Consider the following 20407-nt stretch of genomic DNA (forward strand, 5'->3'; position numbering starts at 1 on the left):
CAAATAATTTTTATCGCTCGTTTCGGAAAGTTTAGCCGACAGCTTATTGAAAAAGGCTAAAACAACGACCACTTTATTTTTCCCCATAATAGCGGTTTATCCCGGCCCAGAGAATAAGACATAGTCTGGAGCAGCCCGATTCTAGACTGAGCCGTATGCTCCTAATGGGACTAGATTAATATCTTTTTACGTAGTAGATTGATACAATGTCTATGGAAGTTACCAAAACAAGCTTATCCATCGCATAATTGTCTCGGATTCTGGAGCCGGCAACCGGGCACTAGCGTATGCAAGCCGAGTTCGGATGTTTTGTAAGTCAGACTTACACGTATGAAGTATATCGTGATTCCGGAATTCCGATAACAGCCGCATCACTGGTCGTTTCTGTGTGTCATTAAACTGATATTGATCTTATCCTCGGTTCGTGCGTTCGGAGGACTAAACTAAAGTGCGGATCTTTTAGGATGTCGAGATTTGACCTGAAGGAATAAGGTGCAAGCATACAAAGTATGGCTTTGAGTTAATGAAAAGCGAAAGACTTCTAGATACTAGATAAATACTTAAATTTGGACTTTCCTTGAGGTCACTAGATCCTTAATCAGTCTATTCAGAATGTGTCTTGTTGTCATAGCCTTACGAAGAGCCTCAAATAATCTGCCGTGCACCACTAACGTTTTAAAGCCTACCTAGTAGCCCTTGAGTCTGCGATACCCCCATGTTCTAGACTCGATTAACTCAAAGACTGCCCCGCAGGATCCATTGACCTTGAATAGCTTGGCCTAGTTATTCCGAGGGCCACTCCATGAGACACAAGGTTTGACGCAAGAAGCTTGCTTATATATACCCGCCCAGCTTCATCCTGCAGACTGTTCCCCCTTCGACCTTTTATATCAGCCACATTTTGCCAAACTAGCTTCTTTCCTGCAGCTAAGCTATTAGTTTTGACACTCGATTCGACTTGATCATCGCCAAGCTATTTTACTTGTGTTTACAGCAACTCGAATCTATGCAGTGAGATATTGAACAGGATTATCTGGTCGACGTCCAACTCACAACCATGACTGCGCACTCAGTATCCTCCACGAAACACGATGAGAGGATTCTCATCTCCGAGCACTATAAGCCATTGGGAGACAGGATAGGCAATCCGGTATGGCATTTTGGCGCCGGATGATGCAGACAGCTAACAAGGACCAGGCTCCTCTTGCCATGGGCGGCTTTGCTACAACATTGTTGTCAGTTTCGTTGGCGATGATGGAGTTCCGAGGCATCTCCTTACAGACTCAATTTATCGGAGACCTGTGTTTTGTTGCCTGTATTGGGTTACTTATCTCTGCCCAATGGTCAATGCTCAAGGGCGATACCTTCTCATATACTGTTCTAACAGCCTTTGGTAAGCTAGAAGCCATATATCCAATGTGATAGTGAAGCAATGCTAACATAGTCAAGCTCTCTTTTATGGCGGCTACGGCGCAACACTACTCCCCTCATGGGGCATTATCGACGCTTACGGAGGAGTCAACACACCTCAATACAATAATGCACTTGGATTCTTTGTGTTGATATGGGCAGTGTTCAATGTATTCTTTCTCATCGCTTCAATCCAGCTGTAAGTCTGCCTACCCTGGCCTCATACTCTCCTGCTAATTGCACGCCAGCAATCTTGTCTATATTTGCATTTTTATTTGCATTGAGTTATGTCTTATATTTGACGCCTCGTCTTACTTTGCTTCCGCGGATGGGAATGCTGCACAGAGCAAGGCGTTGATGCACGCTGCCGGAGTGTTTGGCTTCATCGCAGGTCTGCTCGGCTTTTATACTGTAGCTTATTACCTTTGCCAAGACGTACTGCCATTTCCTGTTCCAATGGGCGATACTTCTGCTTGGTTTCAAGCTCGTCGAGAGAGAAAGAAGCTCAATTCTTCCAGTGCTTGAACTAATGATCGCCTCGGCGGGTAAGGGGATAGTTGATGAGGATGAGCTATGGGAATTGCGTACATTAGACATAGAGAAATTAATAGAGAAAGGCGTCTGGTAAAGCTACAGAGTATAGAATTCTGGAGAAAATAAACCCATAATATCGTCCCAGCCTAGCTATCTACGCTCGATACTTGGTGCAGGGTCGCGTGCTTGGCGAGGCGAAACGCATTTTTCGTACTCGAAATCGCCGCTCTCTACCTCTAGTAATACCTCTCTCGGATCCCAGACTGTTTCTTAACATTTACAGGGTAGATTTTTACCTCAGATACTCAATAGAACACAATCGCATCATCTCCGTACTTCAGTGTTCTGCTTTGTCGTTGGCTCAGAAGGGTCGGCAAATCGCGTCCCCATGGCCTTATCGGCAACATTACACCTTGCGAATTAATTTAGGACAGCTGTATTTGTTTCACCAAGATGAGGAGATATCTAAGGATGAAATGTGCAACAGGCACAGATTGCTTTTAGGAGGAGACTGCAAGGAGTGAACCGAGAGCAGAGACAGATGGAGAGGCAGTAGATATGGATTTATGGTGGTACGTATATAGATATTGACATCATAGTTTCTAGTATGAATGCATATTATCTCCATTTGACAACCTGCTCCAGTCTGGGTGCTCTTGTCTGATACTCTGATCTGTCAAGTCTACAAGACAACTTCATAAGATGAACAAGATCATCCACTGCTACTTTAAATTGTAGCAATCTCGATTACCCAATGAAAGGAGTTCATTTGCGGAACTTAGCAGCAACAGCGTCGTACTCCTTCTTCGTAAGGGGCGTCACGGAGCCATGCTTCAATCCTTTGGGAAAGTTGGGAAAGTCTGACTTCTCCCAGTCCGGAGAAAGAATGTTGGAAGTCTGGAAAGGGATATACTGAGTGTAATCATCGAGCAGAAGATGGTATAGTCCAGGTGTGCGAAGATCAGCAAATGCACCTGGGCCTTCAAGGGGCGATTCGGGTCGCACGTAGCCGGGAACACGGGTCCAAGTTCCGAAAAGACCGGTCGTTGTGGTCTCCTGATACACTTGGTTAATGGTCTCGTTCTTGAGGAAACGCGCGAAATGCCCCGGTTTGCCTAGGTACAGAAACTCTTGATCGATGAGGCCAGTGTCCTCGGGGGCATGGTAATCCTTCGGTGCGCTGAAAGTCTTAAAGTCTTTGGTTGTAGCATAGCGAATGCGATCGAGAGTTGCGGTGCCTTTATGCTCCGTGTCAGAAGCTGAATAGTGCCTGGCTGCCCAGAAGACATAGTACTGCTTTGTAGGATCATCCCAGACTACAGAAGGTGCCCAGGCCATGCCAGCTGTGTCTGACTCTACACTATTCAGAATTAGTGAGATCTCGCGTGTGAACGAAGCATCTTATATCTTACATTCTGAGTGAAGGCTTGGACCAATTGATGAGGTCTTTCGAAGACCAAACAACAAGACCCCGACTTCCGTTGCGTGTAACAAGATCCCATGAGAAGCCTGGAGCATTAATGTCCAGATCTTTGGCATAGCCTGTTAGCAATGTGCCTACTGACAATGTTTCAGTAACCTACCAGTGGCGATAGTAAAGTACTCGGAGCGGGCAGTATTGGTCGTGAGAAAGATGTCCCTGACGCCCTTGGTTCCAACATTTGAGGTCAAGACAGGCTTTCCTCCGTTGAGGAAGTTAAAGCTCGAAGCCGAGTTGCCGTCTGACAGATGCCATTGAACTTGAGGGGTCGGGTCACTAAAGGTAGAGATGAGATAGCCGACATATTTGCTATTCGTGGATCTTGGGTTATCGGCAGGAAGGGCTTCAACAAAAGGAGATGCTGAGAGTGCCGTTGCGAGGAGCGAAACGACACGCATATTGGACTTGTCTTGAGACGATGAGTAGGGCTCAGATTCAATATGCACGACCTGTTGTAAGTCAGGACAGATCTTATATCTTATCGTCCGTAACATCAGTATACAAGGTAAGTAACTGTCTTTATATAATATGTTCATGCGTAGTAGGGACGAGCCTCCGCATCTCAAATGGCCCCTGCACGAGTCCCGATGGTTGTGATCATTCAGATAACCAACCTCATGCAGACCACCCGCGTATTCGATCGATCCGTGCAAATCATATTCTCCTCTCCAATTATGCCTCGGGTGGAGGACGGGAAGCCATTGTTTCCAGTGTCGATCTTTCGGTCCCGGCTCATAATACCCATGTAACTTAGTTGTTGAAGCGCTCCAGTGAACAGGCGGCGCATAAATGAATGAGGGGTGAAGATGCATTTTCAATAAGCTTAAAACCCCATGGAGAAATATTTCAAGCTGGGGAAGTTCGATGATTACGACGAGTTAGGCAGCTCCCATTTGATGTATTGGCGCTCGAGTCGGGCGACAGGATGAGGCTATGATGATCGATACCAAATAGTGAGATCACGATTGCTCAACCTCCGCCGCAAGAAACTTACAACAAATATTAGCGAACAAGATAGACAACTCGATCTCAAATCAAATATTCTATTCAGACGCTGCGATATTAAATATACAACATCGCTACTTTCCGTAGACTCAGGGCATATCACAGTTCTCTGAAGGGCAGCAGAAGTTATGAGCTCAAAGGGACGAATAGCAGGCTGTCGATAACAAAAGCAACTGGATAATGAAGCATGGCCTCTCTAAGACTACTATAATAGAATTGGGGTCCCAGAGATACATTGTAATTGGACAAGCAACTCACACAATCAGCCTACTATTGAAAACGTGAGCGAGTGGAAGTAGAGAATCCCGAGTTCTTGATCCTAATGAGCATATTTAGGTGGATTTTGGACAATTCAGATGATCTCAGACGCTCGTCGAATACCTTAGCCAATTCTTGCGCCCAGTTCAAAGGTCTGAAGCCAGTCATTGAAGGAGCAGGTATTCGTAGGTAGTCGGGATTTGCTGATACAATCACGCGATGGAGTCACGATTAAGACTCGGTTATCGGTGTAGACAAAATAACTTTTTTTTCTCTCAGCAATGTCTCGAGAAAAAGTCATTATATACCGTAGCATCTAAAAGCAACTCCATATAGTCTATAATTATTTCTTTTTGCCATATTGTCTTCACTTCTATTATCATCATCAACGGTTGTCGGCCGGGTCGGTCAATTGCACATACAGTGTATTACAGTGCTCATCGCACACATTCCCATTTTGGGCAAAGCTTGGATTGCGTGCTTGACGGCGATGAGGGATGAAGACGACGACGAGCAGCAGTCAGTCGATTCTCCTCTTTCACCTCATATTCACTCTTCGCACGTCTTCGTATAGAATGCGGGTCTCATTTGATCAAATCGGTTCATTCTATGCTAATATCGAAGTACTTGCTATACTGAGATCATCCTCCGTCCAACCTCCACTCCCATCATCTACCATCAAAAACAATCTGGGCAATCCGAATCAAAGGAGAGCTCTCAATACTTGCGGCGCTAATTATAACAAGGTCATGTCTCATCAAATCGTGGCTGCCACGGCCTTTCCTGTGTCAACTACTCCTTCAGCAGCAGCCCATAAGCGGAGTAGTAGTGACAACCTGGTACATGGCTTTTCCGTCCTGTCTTCTCGTCAAAGATATGGCATCCCTTTTTAGCTACGTTGGGAGGAGTGTACACTGCAAAGTTGCAGGTTAGTTTCTGTGACGAGTGTCGTGGATTAAGGGCATTGCCTACAGTGGAGGGATACAGCAAAGTCGCTACCCCTGTTGGATACACGATGAAGACCTAGTTCGTCTGCCATATATGCGACAGAGTTTTCTTTATATGTTCTTTCCCCAATGATCTTCATTGGTTTCTGTTCTTCATCCTCGTTCGGAAATGCGTATCGAGTCTCGGTGAGGTTGCCCTTCAGAATCTTCATCAAGCAGTGGGCGTTGCCGTGGTCGTGGATAGGGGACCCCTTTCCAGGAGACCATACAAGAACAAGCTATCAAGGAGTCAGTCACGGTTGGTAAGGGTCAGAGTTTACTCTAGCATGCTTACCAAATTACTTTTGCCGTTACCTTCGTCAACGAGATTGCGGGTATATCCCCTACTGCGATCACCGAAGGCATAGGGCTTCCACATGTTGTCGGAGCCGTCATATCCTTCCATCAGTTGTTGAAGGAAGTCAACATCAACATCATCAGAAGTCAATCCCGATGATGGACCAAGGGCATCCTTGAGTCGCACCACGAGTTCGTCGAAACGATTTTGCTGGCAGGGACCCACGTTGGGGATTGTGCTGTGGCTGACGCCGAGTGCAGAGGGTTTGGTGAAGATACCGATGGCCATGATTGCTATGCTGTCGATGATGCTTGGTTGTTTATGATGATATTGATGTTCTACCTCTTGAATATATGGTATCTGAGAAGAGGACAACAAAGACTCTGGAACAAGGGGCGGGGTCAACACTGTATGGCCATCCTCTTCCTTATTCCTATCGGTCAGATCCGATACTGACAAGCCGGCAGATAGTGTCACCGACATCTTGCTGTGGGTCGTGGATTGCAACCGACATCATATCTTGGGGCGGCACAGACAGGTTCAGTCGGCGAACGACACAGCAGCGCTGGTCCTGTGAACCGATTTAAAGGCTCTGGTTGGATGCAACAACGCTAAGGAACCTCCAAGAATCCAACAATGTACCTGAGGTACCTTGCGGTATACGAGTTAGATACCGCTTTGTCTGTATAACAAAGAGGTCACTTGATACAAGTCTGAAGATGCGATGGGAGAAATCACAATTAGACGAGTGCGAAGGGTTCATGGGGGCTTCTCGATAAGCCAGTTTATGTGCAAGCTAATACTTCTTTTTTTCTCGGGGACTCAAATTCGCAATATTGCGACACCCGCTATCGCCGACTTGAGCCACATGTGGACCCATTTAGTGACTTGGTATTCTCTTGGGCGGGATTAGCGGTTCTCGGTGACTATGAACAAATCCATCATCGCCACGGCTGTAACGGCTTCGTCAAGGTTGAAAAAGCAAGAAAAACGGTTTTCCTTCTCAGCTTATTCCCATACTAAGACTTATTTCCTTCTGATAAAACATTAAATTACAATCTACATCATATTGAATTCTCAGATTTGTGCCATATTAGCGGCTCTAGCGACCTACCCTCCATCCTGATTGGCCAGTGAGCCAGAAACTTTAGCTTTGCATCGTCACATCCAGCGATCAGCTCACGTAACATCAGACACCCTTGAATCCTCAAGAGCCGGCAATATGTCTGACTGTACCACTTCAACTCCGAACGGCGCGGTATGTAGCGACTCTACTCTCAAGCCTTGCGAGTCGACTCTGCCGTGTAAGGAGAATACTGGCTGGAGGAGACTTGTACGCAATTTCACACCATCGTAAGTCATGTATCCATTTTGACAAGGGTTGACCACTAACATCATCAACAGATGGTTCGCTGTTTGTATGGGTACAGGCATCGTTGCCATATTGCTTCATAACTTTCCTTACCAGGCGATATGGCTTCAGTATATCTCTTACATTTTCTTCGCGCTTAATGTTGTTCTGTTTATTGCCTTCCTTGGTATAAGCATTGCACGTTATGCGTTGTATCCAGAGATTTGGTCGGCGATGCTTGCCCATGCTGGCCAGAGTTTGTTCCTAGGATGCATGCCCATGGCCTTTGCAAGTGAGCTACACATTCCCTAGGCAAAGTAAGTGCTGACGTTTTGATAGCTGTCATCAACATGATGGTGTTCTGCTTACAGCCATGGGGAGAATGGGTAATATATCTAGCGTGGGCATTCTGGTGGGTTGATGTTTGGCTCTCCATTGCCACTTGCATCACGATGCCCTTCATCGTTATGCACCGCCATCGTCCTGGCCTCGAAAACATAACAGCTGCACTCCTGTTACCCATCGTACCAGCAGTGGTTGCGGCTGCTACTGGAGGAATCGTCGCAGAGGCTCTTCCCAATCACCACCATGCGCTTACAACTCTGGTGGCCTCATATGTTCTCTGGGGCATCGGCGAGTTGTTCTCGGCCTGTGTTTTAGCGTTATACTTCCATCGGCTGACCATTCACTCACTTCCTCCGAAGGAGGTGATAACCTCGTCTTTTCTCCCAATAGGACCGCTTGGTCAGGGAGCTTTCGGCATTCAGCAACTTGGCAGAGTTGCTATGCAGGTGCTTCCCAAGACCAATGCTTTCGGCGATGTTGCGGTTCGAGCTGGTGAGATACTCTATGTCCTTGGAGTATTCCTCGCCCTCATCATGTACGGTTTTGCTCTGGTCTGGCTGGCTTTCGCCCTCATCAGCATTGCTACAAAACCCCCGTCGTTCAGTATTGGTTTTTGGGGATTTACTTTCCCACTCGGTGTATTGGCAACCTGCTCGAACTTATTAGCAGAAAACCTTGATAGCAAATACTTCAAAGTCTCCACGGCGGTAAGGAATTGAACATTCTTTACTTATCAGTTACTAACTTGACGATAGATGATATCCCTCTCTGTGATATTGCTGTGGATTGTGGTTGCGACTCGAACCGCCAAGCTTGCTATCACAGGCGAAATGTTTCACGCACCTTGCTTGAAGGATCTTCGTGACAAGTCTCAAGCTGCAGGCTCAGACAGAAGAGTCTAGGTGACTTTAATCTGTCTTGCATCTAACAGCTTGACTGTGTACAATACATTGATAAACAGTGGGTGCATTTCATATTGGATAGACACCAAAATAATGTTCAATCCTCAAGGGGAATGAATTTAAGCTTGCTTGCCCGGCATTCCGATACCATTACACATAGAACAAAATAGTATTGTACCATATTAGTTATTCTTACCTCCTTTTGACAATTCGCCCGAGACCTGGCCATTCCGCTCCAGATCGTGTAAGCTGCTATCTAATCGCTGCCCCTCCATTGGTGATGCGTGACGATAGCGCAAAGCTCCACTAAAATTCTCGATTCCAGAGGGCGGGGCAACATTGCTTTTCCCCAGATGTCTCTTCAATTATTTGTGTGTGCTTGCTCTTCCCAAATTATTCCCATCGCAAGTTCCAAGGGATAGTCGGGCAGTTGGCAGATTATCACAATGGATTGGGCAAATTACTCGTCGCCTTCGCGGCTCGACTCCTTTGTCGATGGTGAGTCTCGTCGCTTTCCCATAGTCGCAAATCTTACCGCTGACTCTTACAGATCTGGTTGATGTCTGGCATCTTCACCGAACTCCAATTCTCCTGACTCTCTGTGTTATTCTTGTCGCGATTCGAACATACTTTTACATCAATGGTCAAAAGACGGAAATAGTTGCGTTCAAGAAGGTTTACGAAGAGCCTGCCAAGCCCAAGGTTGTCGTCGAAGAAAAGACCCCCACCATCGAGCCAGTCGAAGAGAAAAAGAATGTCAAGTCTCAGGGCCCTCGAAGGATCAAGGGTGGAATAGCGAGGAAACCATCGAAGAACAAGGAAGAGGAGAAGGATCTCACCCGACCTGTCGCACCTCTGGTCTTTTTCTCCTCCATTACAACCAAGACAGCAAAGATTGCCGAGGCGTACATTGAGGATTTCTGTGGAAAGCTGGATGAGTTGTCCAAGCTATCCGGTCGCCAATTTCTCAAGCCTGAACTTCGAGACCTCACCGAGATCGATTTCGATGATTATTTCCTTGCGCCGTACAAGGGCCACGGTGACGCCGATCTCTTCTACCTCTTCCTGATTCCTAGCTACAACATCGATACCATCAACGACACATTCCTTGAGCACCTCCAAGAAACCCATCATGACTTCCGAATAGATACCGCCCCTCTGTCAGGTATTCTAGGTTATTCAGTATTCGGTTTTGGCGACAGTGAAAACTGGCCTACAGAGGCAGACGGTTTCTGTTTTCAGGCTATGGAAGTCGATAAGTGGATGGCTAAGCTTACTGCTAGAAAGAGAGCGTACCCAGTTGGAATGGGTGACATGAAAAGTGATCACGAAGAGCGCCTACAAGAATGGAGTAAGGGTGTGCAAGAGGTCATTGAGCATGTCGCACGTACTGGAAGCTTGGGCGAAGGAGTTCCCGGTAGCGGAGCAGCCGAGGAAAGCGATGTTGAAGATATCGCAGAGGACGAAGATGATGGCGAAGTTGTCTTTGATGACGAAGAACCCAAGAAGAAGTCGAAGAGTGCAAGAGATCTGGATGATGTTGAGGACCTAGGACGCTTGATCAAAAAGGACGACGGTTCGACGACTCAAAAAGCACCTCTCGCTGTTGATTTCACCACGTATGGTTCCTCCACAAAGAAGGCAGTCCCTCAGGGCCCCAAAGAAATGGTCGCAAAGGAATCACCAACATACAAAGCTCTCACCAAACAAGGTTATGCAATTGTGGGATCTCATTCCGGAGTCAAGACATGCCGGTGGACAAAGTCGGCTCTCCGCGGAAGAGGCTCATGTTATAAGTACTCATTCTACGGAATCAAGAGCCACTTGTGCATGGAAACGACGCCTTCACTGTCTTGCTCGAACAAATGCGTTTTCTGTTGGCGTCACGGCACAAATCCCGTTGGAACAACATGGCGTTGGGTCGTTGATCCTCCTGAATTGATCTTTGAAGGAGTCAAAAAGAACCATTATCAGAAGATCAAGATGTTGCGCGGTGTGCCTGGTGTGCGAGCGGAGCGATTTGCCGAAGCTATGCAGATCAAGCACTGCGCCTTGTCACTCGTTGGAGAGCCAATCTTCTACCCTTATATCAACGAATTCCTTGGTATGCTACACGCCGAACGTATCTCCTCGTTCCTCGTGTGTAATGCTCAGCATCCTGACCAGTTGGCTGCTCTCAAGGTTGTGACTCAACTCTACGTATCAATTGATGCAGCTGATAAGGAGTCACTACGGAAGATTGACAGACCTCTCCACCGAGACTTCTGGGAGCGATTCAACCGATGTCTTGATATCCTTCGCGAGAAGCGCTTCCACCATCGTACTGTCTTCCGATTGACACTCGTCAAGGGATTCAACGTCGAGGAAGAAGCTGAGGGTTACGCAAGACTCGTGGAGCAAGGTCTGCCCTGTTTTGTCGAGGTCAAGGGTGTCACATACTGTGGCACATCGACATCTTCCAATGCCGGATTGAGCATGTCCAATGTCCCCTTTTACTGGGAAGTCTGCGACTTTGTTAAGGCGCTCGAGAAGAGGTTGAAGGAAAAGGGACTCAAGTACGGCATCGCTGCCGAGCACGCCCACAGCTGTTGTATCTTATTAGCTAGCGAGAGGTTCTATGTCGATGGCAAGTGGCACACTTTGATCGATTACAAGAAGTTCTTTGAGTTGCTCGAATCAAGGGGGCCTCCTGATGAAGGTGGTTGGACCCCCGAGGATTATATGGACGCAACTCCAACTCCAGAATGGGCAAACTGGGGTAACGGTGGGTTTAACCCAGAGGATGAAAGAGTAGATAGGAAGGGACGGAAGATTGAGGCTTAATAGTCCATAAGTAGAGGAAAGAAGAAGATAATTAAGCAATTCATTTGCCACATCTCTTGCACTCACTTGTCTACCACAGGTCGATGCCCCGGGTGACATCCCATAACCGCATGTTAGTACAAGATCTCTTTCGATCTTTTAACCAATCTACTTGTATTCGGCAAACAGAATACCATAGCTAGTCAACAGGTTCCTCCAATCGACCATGTTGCATATTACGTCACAGGCCACAAGGCATATATCGAACTTGTTCATCACGAATGGTCTTGGATGGTGCATGTATCTTGGGAAAATCCTGTGGCTTCCTTTCCCCAATAGTTGGCATCCTCATGAGGCATTGTGCTTCTGAAATGCAGCCAGCAATTGTTGTTCATAAACCTATTCGTTTCAACGTACATTTGTTTACACAAAGCTCTATGGAAGCTGGAAGAGCGGAACTATGGTACATTGAAGGCCGTCAGGTCTCCATTAGACATTTCTTTGTGAAAGCCTGTTGTTCAGACTTTTCATGGTACAGATTTGGGGGAAAGGGAGTTAAAATTCAAGAGCATTTCCAACGTCTGGGTATATATGTGCCAGGAGCGGAGAGGAAACTCGGACAGATGACATCCCTCTTTAATCGAGACCAACGTTAGGAATGTCAGAGAGATTGATGCCTGCGGGAGCGGCGGGCGCTCGAATGTCGAGAGATGAGTCGTATGCGATCATCTCAGCCAAGATGTCTAATATGGGCTGCACAGGTGTTAGCGAAACAACTCAACTTCGAGGTTCATTCTCGCCATCATACCTTGGGAACAGTGCTGTCGTAGATTCGGATCAGGTCACCGGGGGCAGGATAGACCTTGAGACCCTTATAGAAGGCCAAAGCAGACTCAAGAGCCTTAGAAGCTGTAGAACAACAGTCAGCAAGTTATTAGTGGTGTCTAGACCAGGGTGTTTCCTACGATCTTGGCTGAGCATCTCTCCGGCCATGACCTGCTCGTTGAAGAAAGCTTCCCGCTCCTCGACACCAGTAGGGAACCCCTCCTCCTTGGCCTCCTCCACTCTGATGCGAATGCTCTGACGTTGTTGCTGGGTAGAAGCCTCTGCCTCCTCCTTTGCGACGCGGGCCTGCTTGCGCTCGTTCCTCCTCAAGTTTCGGCGGAACTCGGCCTGGTTTCGACGTTGGTAGTCAAAGTAGATGGCGTAACCTGATCAGAGGGCATCTTCGTTAGCCAATGTGCACTGTAGCTTCGCTGGTCTGTGACTGATCGACTGTATTGTACAACGCAATCTCATGAAGCAGAATGAATGGCGCAGTCTTACCGACAATGGCGGCGGCGGCGGTAGCAACGGATGCCGTTACGAGAGTGGTGGGCTGCACCATTTTGGAGATTGATGATGTAGGTGAGGAGGTTTATAGCTTGGATCGTAATAAGCAAAAGACCGGATATATTCCCACCGTATCAATTACAACGAGTAAGTCCGGGGCTCTAGATGTTGCTTGGTGACGTCGGAGACCAAGAGATGGAAGATATTATGTCGTCAATGCTCGAGGTCGGGTTTATTCTCTGTTTGAGCGTCGGGAGCGGCAAGCTTTAGTCGTCGCGATAAACCAATTTTTTAGAACCGGAGCAAGCACATGATGTGGCGCTAAGCCTATTTGGGTCTGAGGTTCGAAGCTGGGCAGAAAGCTGGATCTTCAGAAACGGTAGGTAATTGTAAGAGTAATCAAGTAAAAAGACTCATTCTGATAGCTTCTTTCCTCTATATAGAAGTATTTCTTTCTTCCGCGTTTGATTATAAGAAATCTTATCTGCTATGGAGTATTTTGGACAAGGTCTGTCTTATCGATGCTGTCAATGAAACCCACGTAACCGGCTGAGGCTGGCTTGTTCGGTACGTACCCCACCTCCTGATGCACTGGACTTCCATTCCGAAGGTAGCTGCTTCACTGAAGAGGCCTGACGATTACACGTACAGCTCATGGAATAGACCACCTGTCGGCTGGCGCCAAAAGCCAGACAAGCATTTTAGACCTCGCTCAAGACACCACTCACATTATCCTACTACTTTGCAATTCCAGCTTGATACCGTCTTTTACTTACCAAGCTCGAAGCTGTTGAGTCGCCATTGTACTTGCAACACTTGCCCAAGATGGAGGATCGCAATAAGATATCCCTCCGCAGCGGCAAGAGAAAGAAGAGGCCAACTATTAGTGCTCCTCGCCAAATCTCAGGTCCGATTGCTCAAGATGATACAAACAGACCGCCCCCTCCAGGCGACCCTGGCCAAGCTCGTCCTCGCCCGCGTCCTCCCCCGATGGCTGGTGGAAAGGTGAGTCTCATTGAGAGGCTGTCTCCGGTGTCGCTATGCTCACATCGTCTAATAGACCTCGGATCTTGTGAAACGACGATACTCAACTCGATTTAATCAACCGCCCTCAGGTCCCAATGGCGCTGCACCTCCAATGCCGCAGATGCCCTCGCTTGGCAATTACGAGCCTCCGACTGCTGCCGCCATCAGAAAGCCTCCCTCGCGTGCGGGGCCTGGGGTTGCTCCAGTTGTCGATATTAAGGGTCTGCGAGATCCGAAGTTGAAGCCAGACCGATACGTCCAGGCTGCCTTGAGCGATGCAACCGAAGACCAAATCCGCGAATTCGAAGATTCGTTGCGAAAAGTCAAGACGCGTGTGGGAATGGATCTACAACAGAGCGTTATGCAAAACAGGACACAGTTTATCAAAATCAGCAAGGAAGCGGAAAAGCTAAAGAGCGAGATGAGGAATCTCAAGAACTTTATGTCAGAGCTCAAAGTTAACACGACGGCTATGAGAGCAGCCGCTGCCAAGAACGATGAGTCAATGCCTGGGGATCTCGTAAGCGCCCCTGGTATCAGCAGCAGAAGAGATAGGCGCACCTCTATCGCCGATAGAAGCGCCATGTGGAACTCTCAAATGCAGGCCTTATTCAAGGGCGTGGAAGGATCGCAAAAGTTCCTCCCTAATGCGGCGGGACGTCATGTTGTCCAAGACGCAGGCCCTTGGATTGAGCTTGATAATGCTACATATAAGTCGCGCCGAGCGATGCAGATCTTTCTGCTTAACGATCACCTCCTCATCGCATCGCGTAAGAAGCGAAAAGCAGATGCGCCGGGTTCAGACGCACGAGGGCCGATGATGAAGCTGGTGGCCGACCGTTGTTGGCCACTCTTAGATGTTGAAGTGGTGGACATGTCAAGTACCGGAGAATCTTCGAGTAGTGGACGCAATAAGCTTGCAGATGCTATCATGGTCCGGGGTGTTGGTCAGGAATCTTTCATCTATCGGACGGAGAAGCCCCAGGACCCCGAGAAGAAGCAACTACTCCTCAATGTGCGCAAAGCTATAGAACAGCTTCGCAAGGGCCTTCGATCGGAGATGGAAGCCAACAACAAGGCGCGTGAAACGATCAACTACTTCGCCTCTCGCGATCCCGGTCTTCTTCAAAAGACAGAGCTTCTAGCCACGCTGTCGGATATCAAGGATATGCTCATTGAAGTTGACGGCAAACAGCAGAACTTGCGCTGGGTTGAGAGCGAGATGGATGATCTCGACATTGACATTGCGATGCAACGATTCGAAGACGCTGTAGCTCGTGTCGAGAAGCTCAAGGCGATCGCTCGTGGGCTAAAGAACCATGCCATTGCTCAGGACTTCATCAACTTCAAGGTTGGCGAACGATGTGCTAAATTGGCGGACATGATTGTTCGTGAGCTCGAACTGACGCACGATAACAATACAAAGACAAGGCGGAATGTCAGCTGGTTGACGAGACTTGGGTTTGAAGATAGCGCCCGAGAATCGTACCTGGCGGCGAGAAGTGGCACTATCCATAAACGAGCCAGGTGAGTAATGGTGTAAATTACAAGAGACGACAAGCTAACGTGTTATCAGACAATGCATTTTTCAGGGAGACTTGCATTTATACATCTGGGAGCTCTCGTTTGTGTACTTTATGGTTATCCATAACACGGTGCAGTGTTTCCAATCTTGCTTTCCACCGCCCATGATGAGTGTATGTGTCAAATGGGCCAAGGAGGAAGTAGATGCGTTCAACGTCATCCTGGCACGCCAACTTAGTAGTACGGAGCCTGGGGGACAGGTTTGGACTCAGTGCATGGAGAGGGCGAAGGAGCATTCTAAGCTGCTATCGGAAGTCGGCCTTGACTTTGAGAACTTGGTCGGAAAGAACTTGTTGAACTATGAGCGTGTGGAAAATGAGGCTTCTGTCGGACTTGGGTTGTCATGAACAGGAGATTTAAGATGTTGGTTGAGGTGGATGGATTGGTTGGTGCTAGTAATCCTTTGGCTACCTTGTCAGCGTCACATATTACTCGTATGGCAATACCCAGGCTGGAATTGGAGGGCCATTGTAGCAATTTATCGAAGAAATGAAGCTGGTTATGATCAGATGTGGCCCAAGTGATGTTGACGTAGCTGCTATTGGAGAGACGTCAAGCCACACCCGTCTTCAGACAAGCTTTGGGCTGCAGCCAAGGTACCTTGACTTTATGACCACCGCGGTTCAGTGTAGAAGTGCTGCATCTCGAAAAATCAATTAATTATCAAACAAGATCGCGAGGAACTCTTTTCACTTGGTCGTCCTAGAATTCTTTGTTGATATCCTGGTATGGAGGTTACATTACGCCACGTGAGGCGCTACCTATGGTATGCAAAGCCAAGGCTGGCAGTGGAAGGGGCAAACACTGGCACTGCGCTGGCGGTGCCCCAACTTGGCATGCTAGTGCTAGGCTGTCCGCGGCCTGGACCTGGGCTGGTTGGCAACCACCAACATCATCCATCCCTCTCCTCCTTTCGCTCCCCATCATCATCCATCACCTAACAACACCCACCAAAAATTCTTTCACTAACGAGCTTCGCGCGTCCTCGTCATCCTGCGCCTTTTTTCGCATACTCCTTTTTTACGGCGATAGAACGATTTAGCGACAGGAACTGCTGCTGCTGGTATCGGCAGCTGCTGATTATCTCATCTCCCTTGTTTCCCTTTTCTCCTCCCCTGACGGCCGCCGCCTTTGTGCCTCGTGCGGCGTGCCCCACCCGACTTCTCGCGATTCAGACCGCATCAACGTCATTTCAACCTCGCTCCCGTTAATCAACACATCAATAACCGACTCGACACCGCTGAGCCATGGATACCAATATGGAGGATGTTGGGCGAGCGCCCGCTGAAGCTTCACCCGTGCTCAACTTTGAGCCTACTACGATCCCCACCCTCGACGGTTGGATCGAGAGCTTGATGTCTTGCAAGCAGCTGGCCGAAGCTGACGTTCAGAGACTGTGCGATAAGGTGAGGAGGCTGTCAACTCAGCGGGATGTAGAGCCTGGTCTGATGCATGGTGCATTCTATGATCGAGTCGCGATCAAATTGAGCGTGCATCATACTCGACTGGCTCTGCTTCTCGCGTGATACAACCAAATGCTAATATGTCATGTAGGCACGAGAAGTTCTACAGGAGGAGTCGAACGTGCAGCCAGTGGTACGTTATAACATGCGCCGGCAAGCTAAGTGCTTGAGCTGATACTGTCTCGCCAGAAATGCCCCGTTACCGTCTGTGGTGATATCCACGGTCAATTCCACGACTTGATGGAGCTCTTCAAGATTGGCGGTCCTAACCCCGATACCAACTACCTATTCATGGGTACGCTTCAATCATCTTTCAGCCTCACGAAGTCGATACTTACTCTCGATAGGTGACTACGTTGACCGAGGCTACTACTCTGTTGAGACCGTCACCCTTCTTGTCGCCCTCAAGATCCGATACCCTCAACGAATCACAATCCTCCGAGGAAACCACGAGTCCCGTCAGATCACTCAGGTCTACGGCTTCTATGACGAATGCCTCCGTAAATATGGAAACGCTAATGTCTGGAAGTATTTTACCGACCTCTTTGACTACCTCCCCCTCACTGCCCTGATCGACAACCAAATCTTCTGTCTTCATGGCGGCCTCTCCCCGAGCATTGATACTCTGGATAACATCCGAGCTCTTGATCGTATTCAGGAGGTTCCTCACGAGGGTCCCATGTGTGATCTTCTCTGGTCAGACCCTGACGACCGATGCGGCTGGGGAATCTCTCCTCGAGGTGCGGGGTACACATTCGGACAGGACATTTCAGAAGCTTTCAACCACAACAATGGCTTGACCTTGATTGCTCGCGCCCATCAGCTTGTTATGGAGGGTTACAACTGGTCTCAAGACCGAAATGTTGTCACCATTTTCTCAGGTACGCTCAGCACGCGAGACGCCACGCTTCTGTACAGCATTAACATCACTACAGCACCCAACTACTGCTACCGATGCGGTAATCAAGCTGCTATCATGGAGATTGATGAGCACCTGAAGTACACCTTGTGAGTCGATCCAATCTCAACATGAAATACACGAACTGACCACAACCAGCTTGCAATTTGATCCATGCCCCAGAGCTGGCGAGCCCATGGTCTCAAGGCGTAGGTGTCACCCACAAGCGGTTACAAGGACTCAACTAATACTATAACCAGGGACTCCCGACTACTTCCTCTAATCTCGTCACGTATACCCACGTTTTACCAAATTCGAGTCAAATGTCGAAGTGCCATGCCTGGTGCAACCACACCAGCCTTAAGTCCTTTGCAGCTCGACCGTGTACGATTCCACGACGAATTCTTCGAACGAAAACAGAACTTCATGGAGCATGTGTTGTACGGATGTTACATCTTTGCTAATGGAGAGCTTCCGAATATTGCAAAGCGATCGTAATTTTGGAGGTACGTGCAGGGAAGGGTTGGTAGACTTGATTGCGGCGCCCACCTCATGGCTGCTTAGATACGCATATTTGAGTTACGCGCTGTAAGAGAAAGAAACACGCATGCATGATCAACACTTGTCTGTCTCTCCTTATGATATGAGTAGTGAAGCGACTAAAGAGTCGATATCCTCACATCATTGGTGAACAATATCCCCCTCCTGAGGTCTCGCACGATCAGGGCATGATGGTAGCAGATAACGCCCATCCCTTGGACGCTTTGTGTTGATATGTTGAGCTGATCTTCAGTATTGGTCTGACTAAGTATTTCCACAAGTTGATATGTTTCGACTACCTTAATACGCCTAGACTACATCTCGTATAACACTTCAGCCTAGGGTCAGTCATGATGTTCAAAGATATATTGTTGAAACTTTACAATCCTCTTCGGGCGCGTAGGCCACCCCCCTCTCTATGATGTCTTGTACAGAACAGCTTGCATTGAAGGCGAAAACGGTCGCACAGAATCCATATCCATTCTTTATACGCCCACAATTGACTATGTATTACAAATAGTCCAGTCGTGTAACACGATATTCGACATCAAACGGTCTCTTCCTTGAGCTCCTCCTTTAGACCCGCCTCCCAGTTTCGCTGCTGCTGTTGGCGCTGCTCCGCTGTTCGTGGTCGCTCGTCATCACCAAAGACTTCCTCTTCAGTATTAACACGGTACATACGCTCTTGGGTCTTTGTATTGCGACCAGAGTAATCGCCGGGGGCATGGCTACCGTCGGGAATGTGGAAGCGTCGATCGAATCGCGAGAGAGCGTAGGAGAAAACAACGATGATCTCGATGACGTAGTTGAAGCAGTAATAACATGCTTTGCTGTGATACCAGGCTGGATCGTTCGCGGGCCGCAGCTTGAAGGATACGCCAGTCCTGAAAGCAGCACCGAGAGAAAGCAATATAGTTGTGAAGATAAGAAGCTGGATTTTTGTTCGCATGCGGCCTTGTCCGAATTTGTCCATTGGTGCTCTTCGGGGGATAATGAAGCACGCTCCGACAATAGGCAATGGGAGAAAAGCGAGAATGGCAAGAAACGTGCTGCCGGTGAGTTGAACGTCGCGAAGTTGCTGTTTCGTATGTGGGTTCAAAGTGTAGAAGTTATATACCACAGCTGTAATTAGCATCACAAGACTTGCAAGGATGCAAAAGTACAAGAGCTTGAACACCAGCGAAGCAGGTCTGCTCCATCCAATTTGTGGATGATACGCCCTCAAGATGCGCTGGGCAAAGATCAGATTCACAACGAACAAGAGCACAACGCCTGCGTTTGCAAACACCTGGGCAGCGATAGCAAGACTGGTGTCATGCGGGTTCGAAGCCCATGCGATTCTCAACACGTTCGCGGTGATACGGGCCATGCAAAAGCCGAAAAGCAAACCGCTGAGGACGAATTTGTGAGATCGCTTTTTGTTCAGCTGAAAGATGGTCATGTTGAGAATGGCACCGCCGACGAAGAAGGCCAAAATAACAGCACAAATGGGATCGTCGACGCTGGCCGTAGGTCTGCCGCCGAGACCAGCTGTCTTGGGGAGATAGGGAGGCCCCTGGGGAGGTATCTCGCCTGAGGTTTGCGAGGACATCTTGTTGAAGAGATGCTATGTTTATGTCGATGACTTATGCATAAGAGCAGCAGGTGTTGAATCAATCGAATGTATGCCTGTTATCGAAACGGAAGCTCAAAATGATGAATGTAAGGGCACCCTGATCTAGTTGAAAACAAACCACCCTACAAACGGGAGGATGTCGTCTATATACATACCCCTTTGTGAATGCTCATTCTTCAGCAACGCCAAACCAGACACTCGGTATCGGTCATCGGCGTCGCGAACCAGTAGATAAAGCGTCAGGTCTCAATTGCCCCGTTTCCTCTTTGGGCAATGTCTAAGACGGCATGTCGGAGGTTGACTTGAGCGCGAGAGGAGCGAAAAGGATATGATTGGTGAACTTAGACTTAAGGCTGAATCTAAGAAATATTTCACACTAGAGCGAGTGTGGGTTTTGGATATTCTGATTGGTGAGACTCTAGAGGTGAGCCTGAGGCCCCTTTAGTCATTGATCGGGATCGTGCATGGTTAGAACTGGAGATATACAATGGTCTTTCCGAGCTCCGAAAGCTTTTCATGTTCTATCAATTCATGTTCATCTAGTGCCAGCATCAGTGTATAAGTAACGTGAATGAATC

At 48.1% G+C, this 20407-nt stretch overlaps 9 protein-coding genes across 18 annotated transcripts; 5 read left to right on the plus strand and 4 right to left on the minus strand.

Moving 5' to 3' along the window:
* Positions 1-855: 855 nt before the first annotated feature.
* Positions 856-2139, plus strand: FOIG_11841 (uncharacterized protein). 2 transcript variants are annotated; one of them, XM_031212457.1, is made up of 4 exons: positions 856-1150; positions 1198-1393; positions 1450-1609; positions 1659-2139. In XM_031212457.1, exons 1-4 carry the CDS (start codon positions 1058-1060, stop codon positions 1933-1935), a joined length of 726 nt encoding a protein of 241 aa, XP_031057851.1. In that variant the 5' UTR covers positions 856-1057; the 3' UTR covers positions 1936-2139. The 2 variants fall into 2 exon arrangements, with proteins under 2 accessions (XP_031057851.1, XP_031057852.1); XM_031212458.1 differs by having other exon boundaries at positions 856-1393.
* A 269-nt stretch (positions 2140-2408) lies between these two features.
* FOIG_11842 (uncharacterized protein) lies at positions 2409-4986 on the minus strand. 3 transcript variants are annotated; one of them, XM_031212460.1, is made up of 4 exons: positions 4419-4986; positions 3528-4355; positions 3357-3474; positions 2441-3304 (listed from the first exon to the last, which is right to left on the minus strand). In XM_031212460.1, the coding sequence occupies exons 2-4, from the start codon at positions 4234-4236 to the stop codon at positions 2710-2712; spliced, it is 1422 nt and encodes a 473-aa protein (XP_031057854.1). In that variant the 5' UTR covers positions 4237-4355; positions 4419-4986; the 3' UTR covers positions 2441-2709. The 3 variants fall into 3 exon arrangements, with proteins under 3 accessions (XP_031057853.1, XP_031057854.1, XP_031057855.1); XM_031212461.1 differs by having other exon boundaries at positions 3528-4413; positions 4688-4884; XM_031212459.1 differs by having other exon boundaries at positions 2409-3304; positions 3528-4986.
* A 163-nt stretch (positions 4987-5149) lies between these two features.
* Positions 5150-8803, plus strand: FOIG_11843 (uncharacterized protein). 3 transcript variants are annotated; one of them, XM_031212463.1, is made up of 5 exons: positions 5231-5526; positions 6439-7324; positions 7376-7614; positions 7662-8374; positions 8423-8782. In XM_031212463.1, the coding sequence occupies exons 2-5, from the start codon at positions 7194-7196 to the stop codon at positions 8567-8569; spliced, it is 1230 nt and encodes a 409-aa protein (XP_031057857.1). In that variant the 5' UTR covers positions 5231-5526; positions 6439-7193; the 3' UTR covers positions 8570-8782. The 3 variants fall into 3 exon arrangements, with proteins under 3 accessions (XP_031057856.1, XP_031057858.1, XP_031057857.1); XM_031212462.1 differs by having other exon boundaries at positions 5150-7324; positions 8423-8803; XM_031212464.1 differs by having other exon boundaries at positions 5150-7324; positions 7662-8803.
* FOIG_11844 (cysteine dioxygenase) lies at positions 5221-7018 on the minus strand. Of its 2 annotated transcripts, XM_031212465.1 has the most exons (3): positions 5969-6847; positions 5660-5912; positions 5221-5601 (listed from the first exon to the last, which is right to left on the minus strand). In XM_031212465.1, the coding sequence occupies exons 1-3, from the start codon at positions 6452-6454 to the stop codon at positions 5480-5482; spliced, it is 861 nt and encodes a 286-aa protein (XP_031057859.1). In that variant the 5' UTR covers positions 6455-6847; the 3' UTR covers positions 5221-5479. The 2 variants fall into 2 exon arrangements, with proteins under 2 accessions (XP_031057859.1, XP_031057860.1); XM_031212466.1 differs by having other exon boundaries at positions 5221-5912; positions 5969-7018.
* A 97-nt stretch (positions 8804-8900) lies between the features above and the next one.
* Positions 8901-11454, plus strand: FOIG_11845 (uncharacterized protein). The gene is made up of 2 exons (XM_031212467.1): positions 8901-9067; positions 9120-11454. The coding sequence occupies exons 1-2, from the start codon at positions 9016-9018 to the stop codon at positions 11390-11392; spliced, it is 2325 nt and encodes a 774-aa protein (XP_031057861.1). The 5' UTR covers positions 8901-9015; the 3' UTR covers positions 11393-11454.
* Positions 11455-11580: 126 nt separating this feature from the next.
* On the minus strand, positions 11581-13318 carry FOIG_11846 (uncharacterized protein). 2 transcript variants are annotated; one of them, XM_031212468.1, is made up of 4 exons: positions 12698-13318; positions 12337-12582; positions 12180-12280; positions 11581-12124 (listed from the first exon to the last, which is right to left on the minus strand). In XM_031212468.1, the coding sequence occupies exons 1-4, from the start codon at positions 12756-12758 to the stop codon at positions 12008-12010; spliced, it is 525 nt and encodes a 174-aa protein (XP_031057862.1). In that variant the 5' UTR covers positions 12759-13318; the 3' UTR covers positions 11581-12007. The 2 variants fall into 2 exon arrangements, with proteins under 2 accessions (XP_031057862.1, XP_031057863.1); XM_031212469.1 differs by having other exon boundaries at positions 11705-12124; positions 12180-12582; positions 12698-12963.
* FOIG_11847 (exocyst complex component EXO84) lies at positions 13252-15882 on the plus strand. 2 transcript variants are annotated; one of them, XM_031212471.1, is made up of 4 exons: positions 13252-13270; positions 13355-13708; positions 13764-15256; positions 15306-15882. In XM_031212471.1, the coding sequence occupies exons 2-4, from the start codon at positions 13529-13531 to the stop codon at positions 15658-15660; spliced, it is 2028 nt and encodes a 675-aa protein (XP_031057865.1). In that variant the 5' UTR covers positions 13252-13270; positions 13355-13528; the 3' UTR covers positions 15661-15882. The 2 variants fall into 2 exon arrangements, with proteins under 2 accessions (XP_031057865.1, XP_031057864.1); XM_031212470.1 differs by lacking the exon at positions 13252-13270 and having other exon boundaries at positions 13294-13708.
* A 263-nt stretch (positions 15883-16145) lies between these two features.
* Positions 16146-20139, plus strand: FOIG_11848 (serine/threonine-protein phosphatase PP2A catalytic subunit). Its single transcript, XM_031212472.1, has 7 exons — positions 16146-16719; positions 16868-16909; positions 16966-17071; positions 17124-17657; positions 17712-17784; positions 17834-17883; positions 17935-20139. Exons 1-7 carry the CDS (start codon positions 16561-16563, stop codon positions 17955-17957), a joined length of 987 nt encoding a protein of 328 aa, XP_031057866.1. The 5' UTR covers positions 16146-16560; the 3' UTR covers positions 17958-20139.
* FOIG_11849 (uncharacterized protein) lies at positions 18566-20171 on the minus strand. 2 transcript variants are annotated; one of them, XM_031212473.1, is made up of 2 exons: positions 19985-20129; positions 18566-19926 (listed from the first exon to the last, which is right to left on the minus strand). In XM_031212473.1, exon 2 carries the CDS (start codon positions 19803-19805, stop codon positions 18762-18764), a length of 1044 nt encoding a protein of 347 aa, XP_031057867.1. In that variant the 5' UTR covers positions 19806-19926; positions 19985-20129; the 3' UTR covers positions 18566-18761. The 2 variants fall into 2 exon arrangements, with proteins under 2 accessions (XP_031057867.1, XP_031057868.1); XM_031212474.1 differs by having other exon boundaries at positions 18607-18835; positions 18896-20171.
* Between the last annotated feature and the right edge of the window lie 236 nt (positions 20172-20407).

This window comes from Fusarium odoratissimum (genome assembly GCF_000260195.1).
Source record: "Fusarium odoratissimum NRRL 54006 unplaced genomic scaffold supercont1.23, whole genome shotgun sequence".
Classification (NCBI taxonomy): Eukaryota; Fungi; Ascomycota; class Sordariomycetes; order Hypocreales; family Nectriaceae; genus Fusarium; species Fusarium odoratissimum.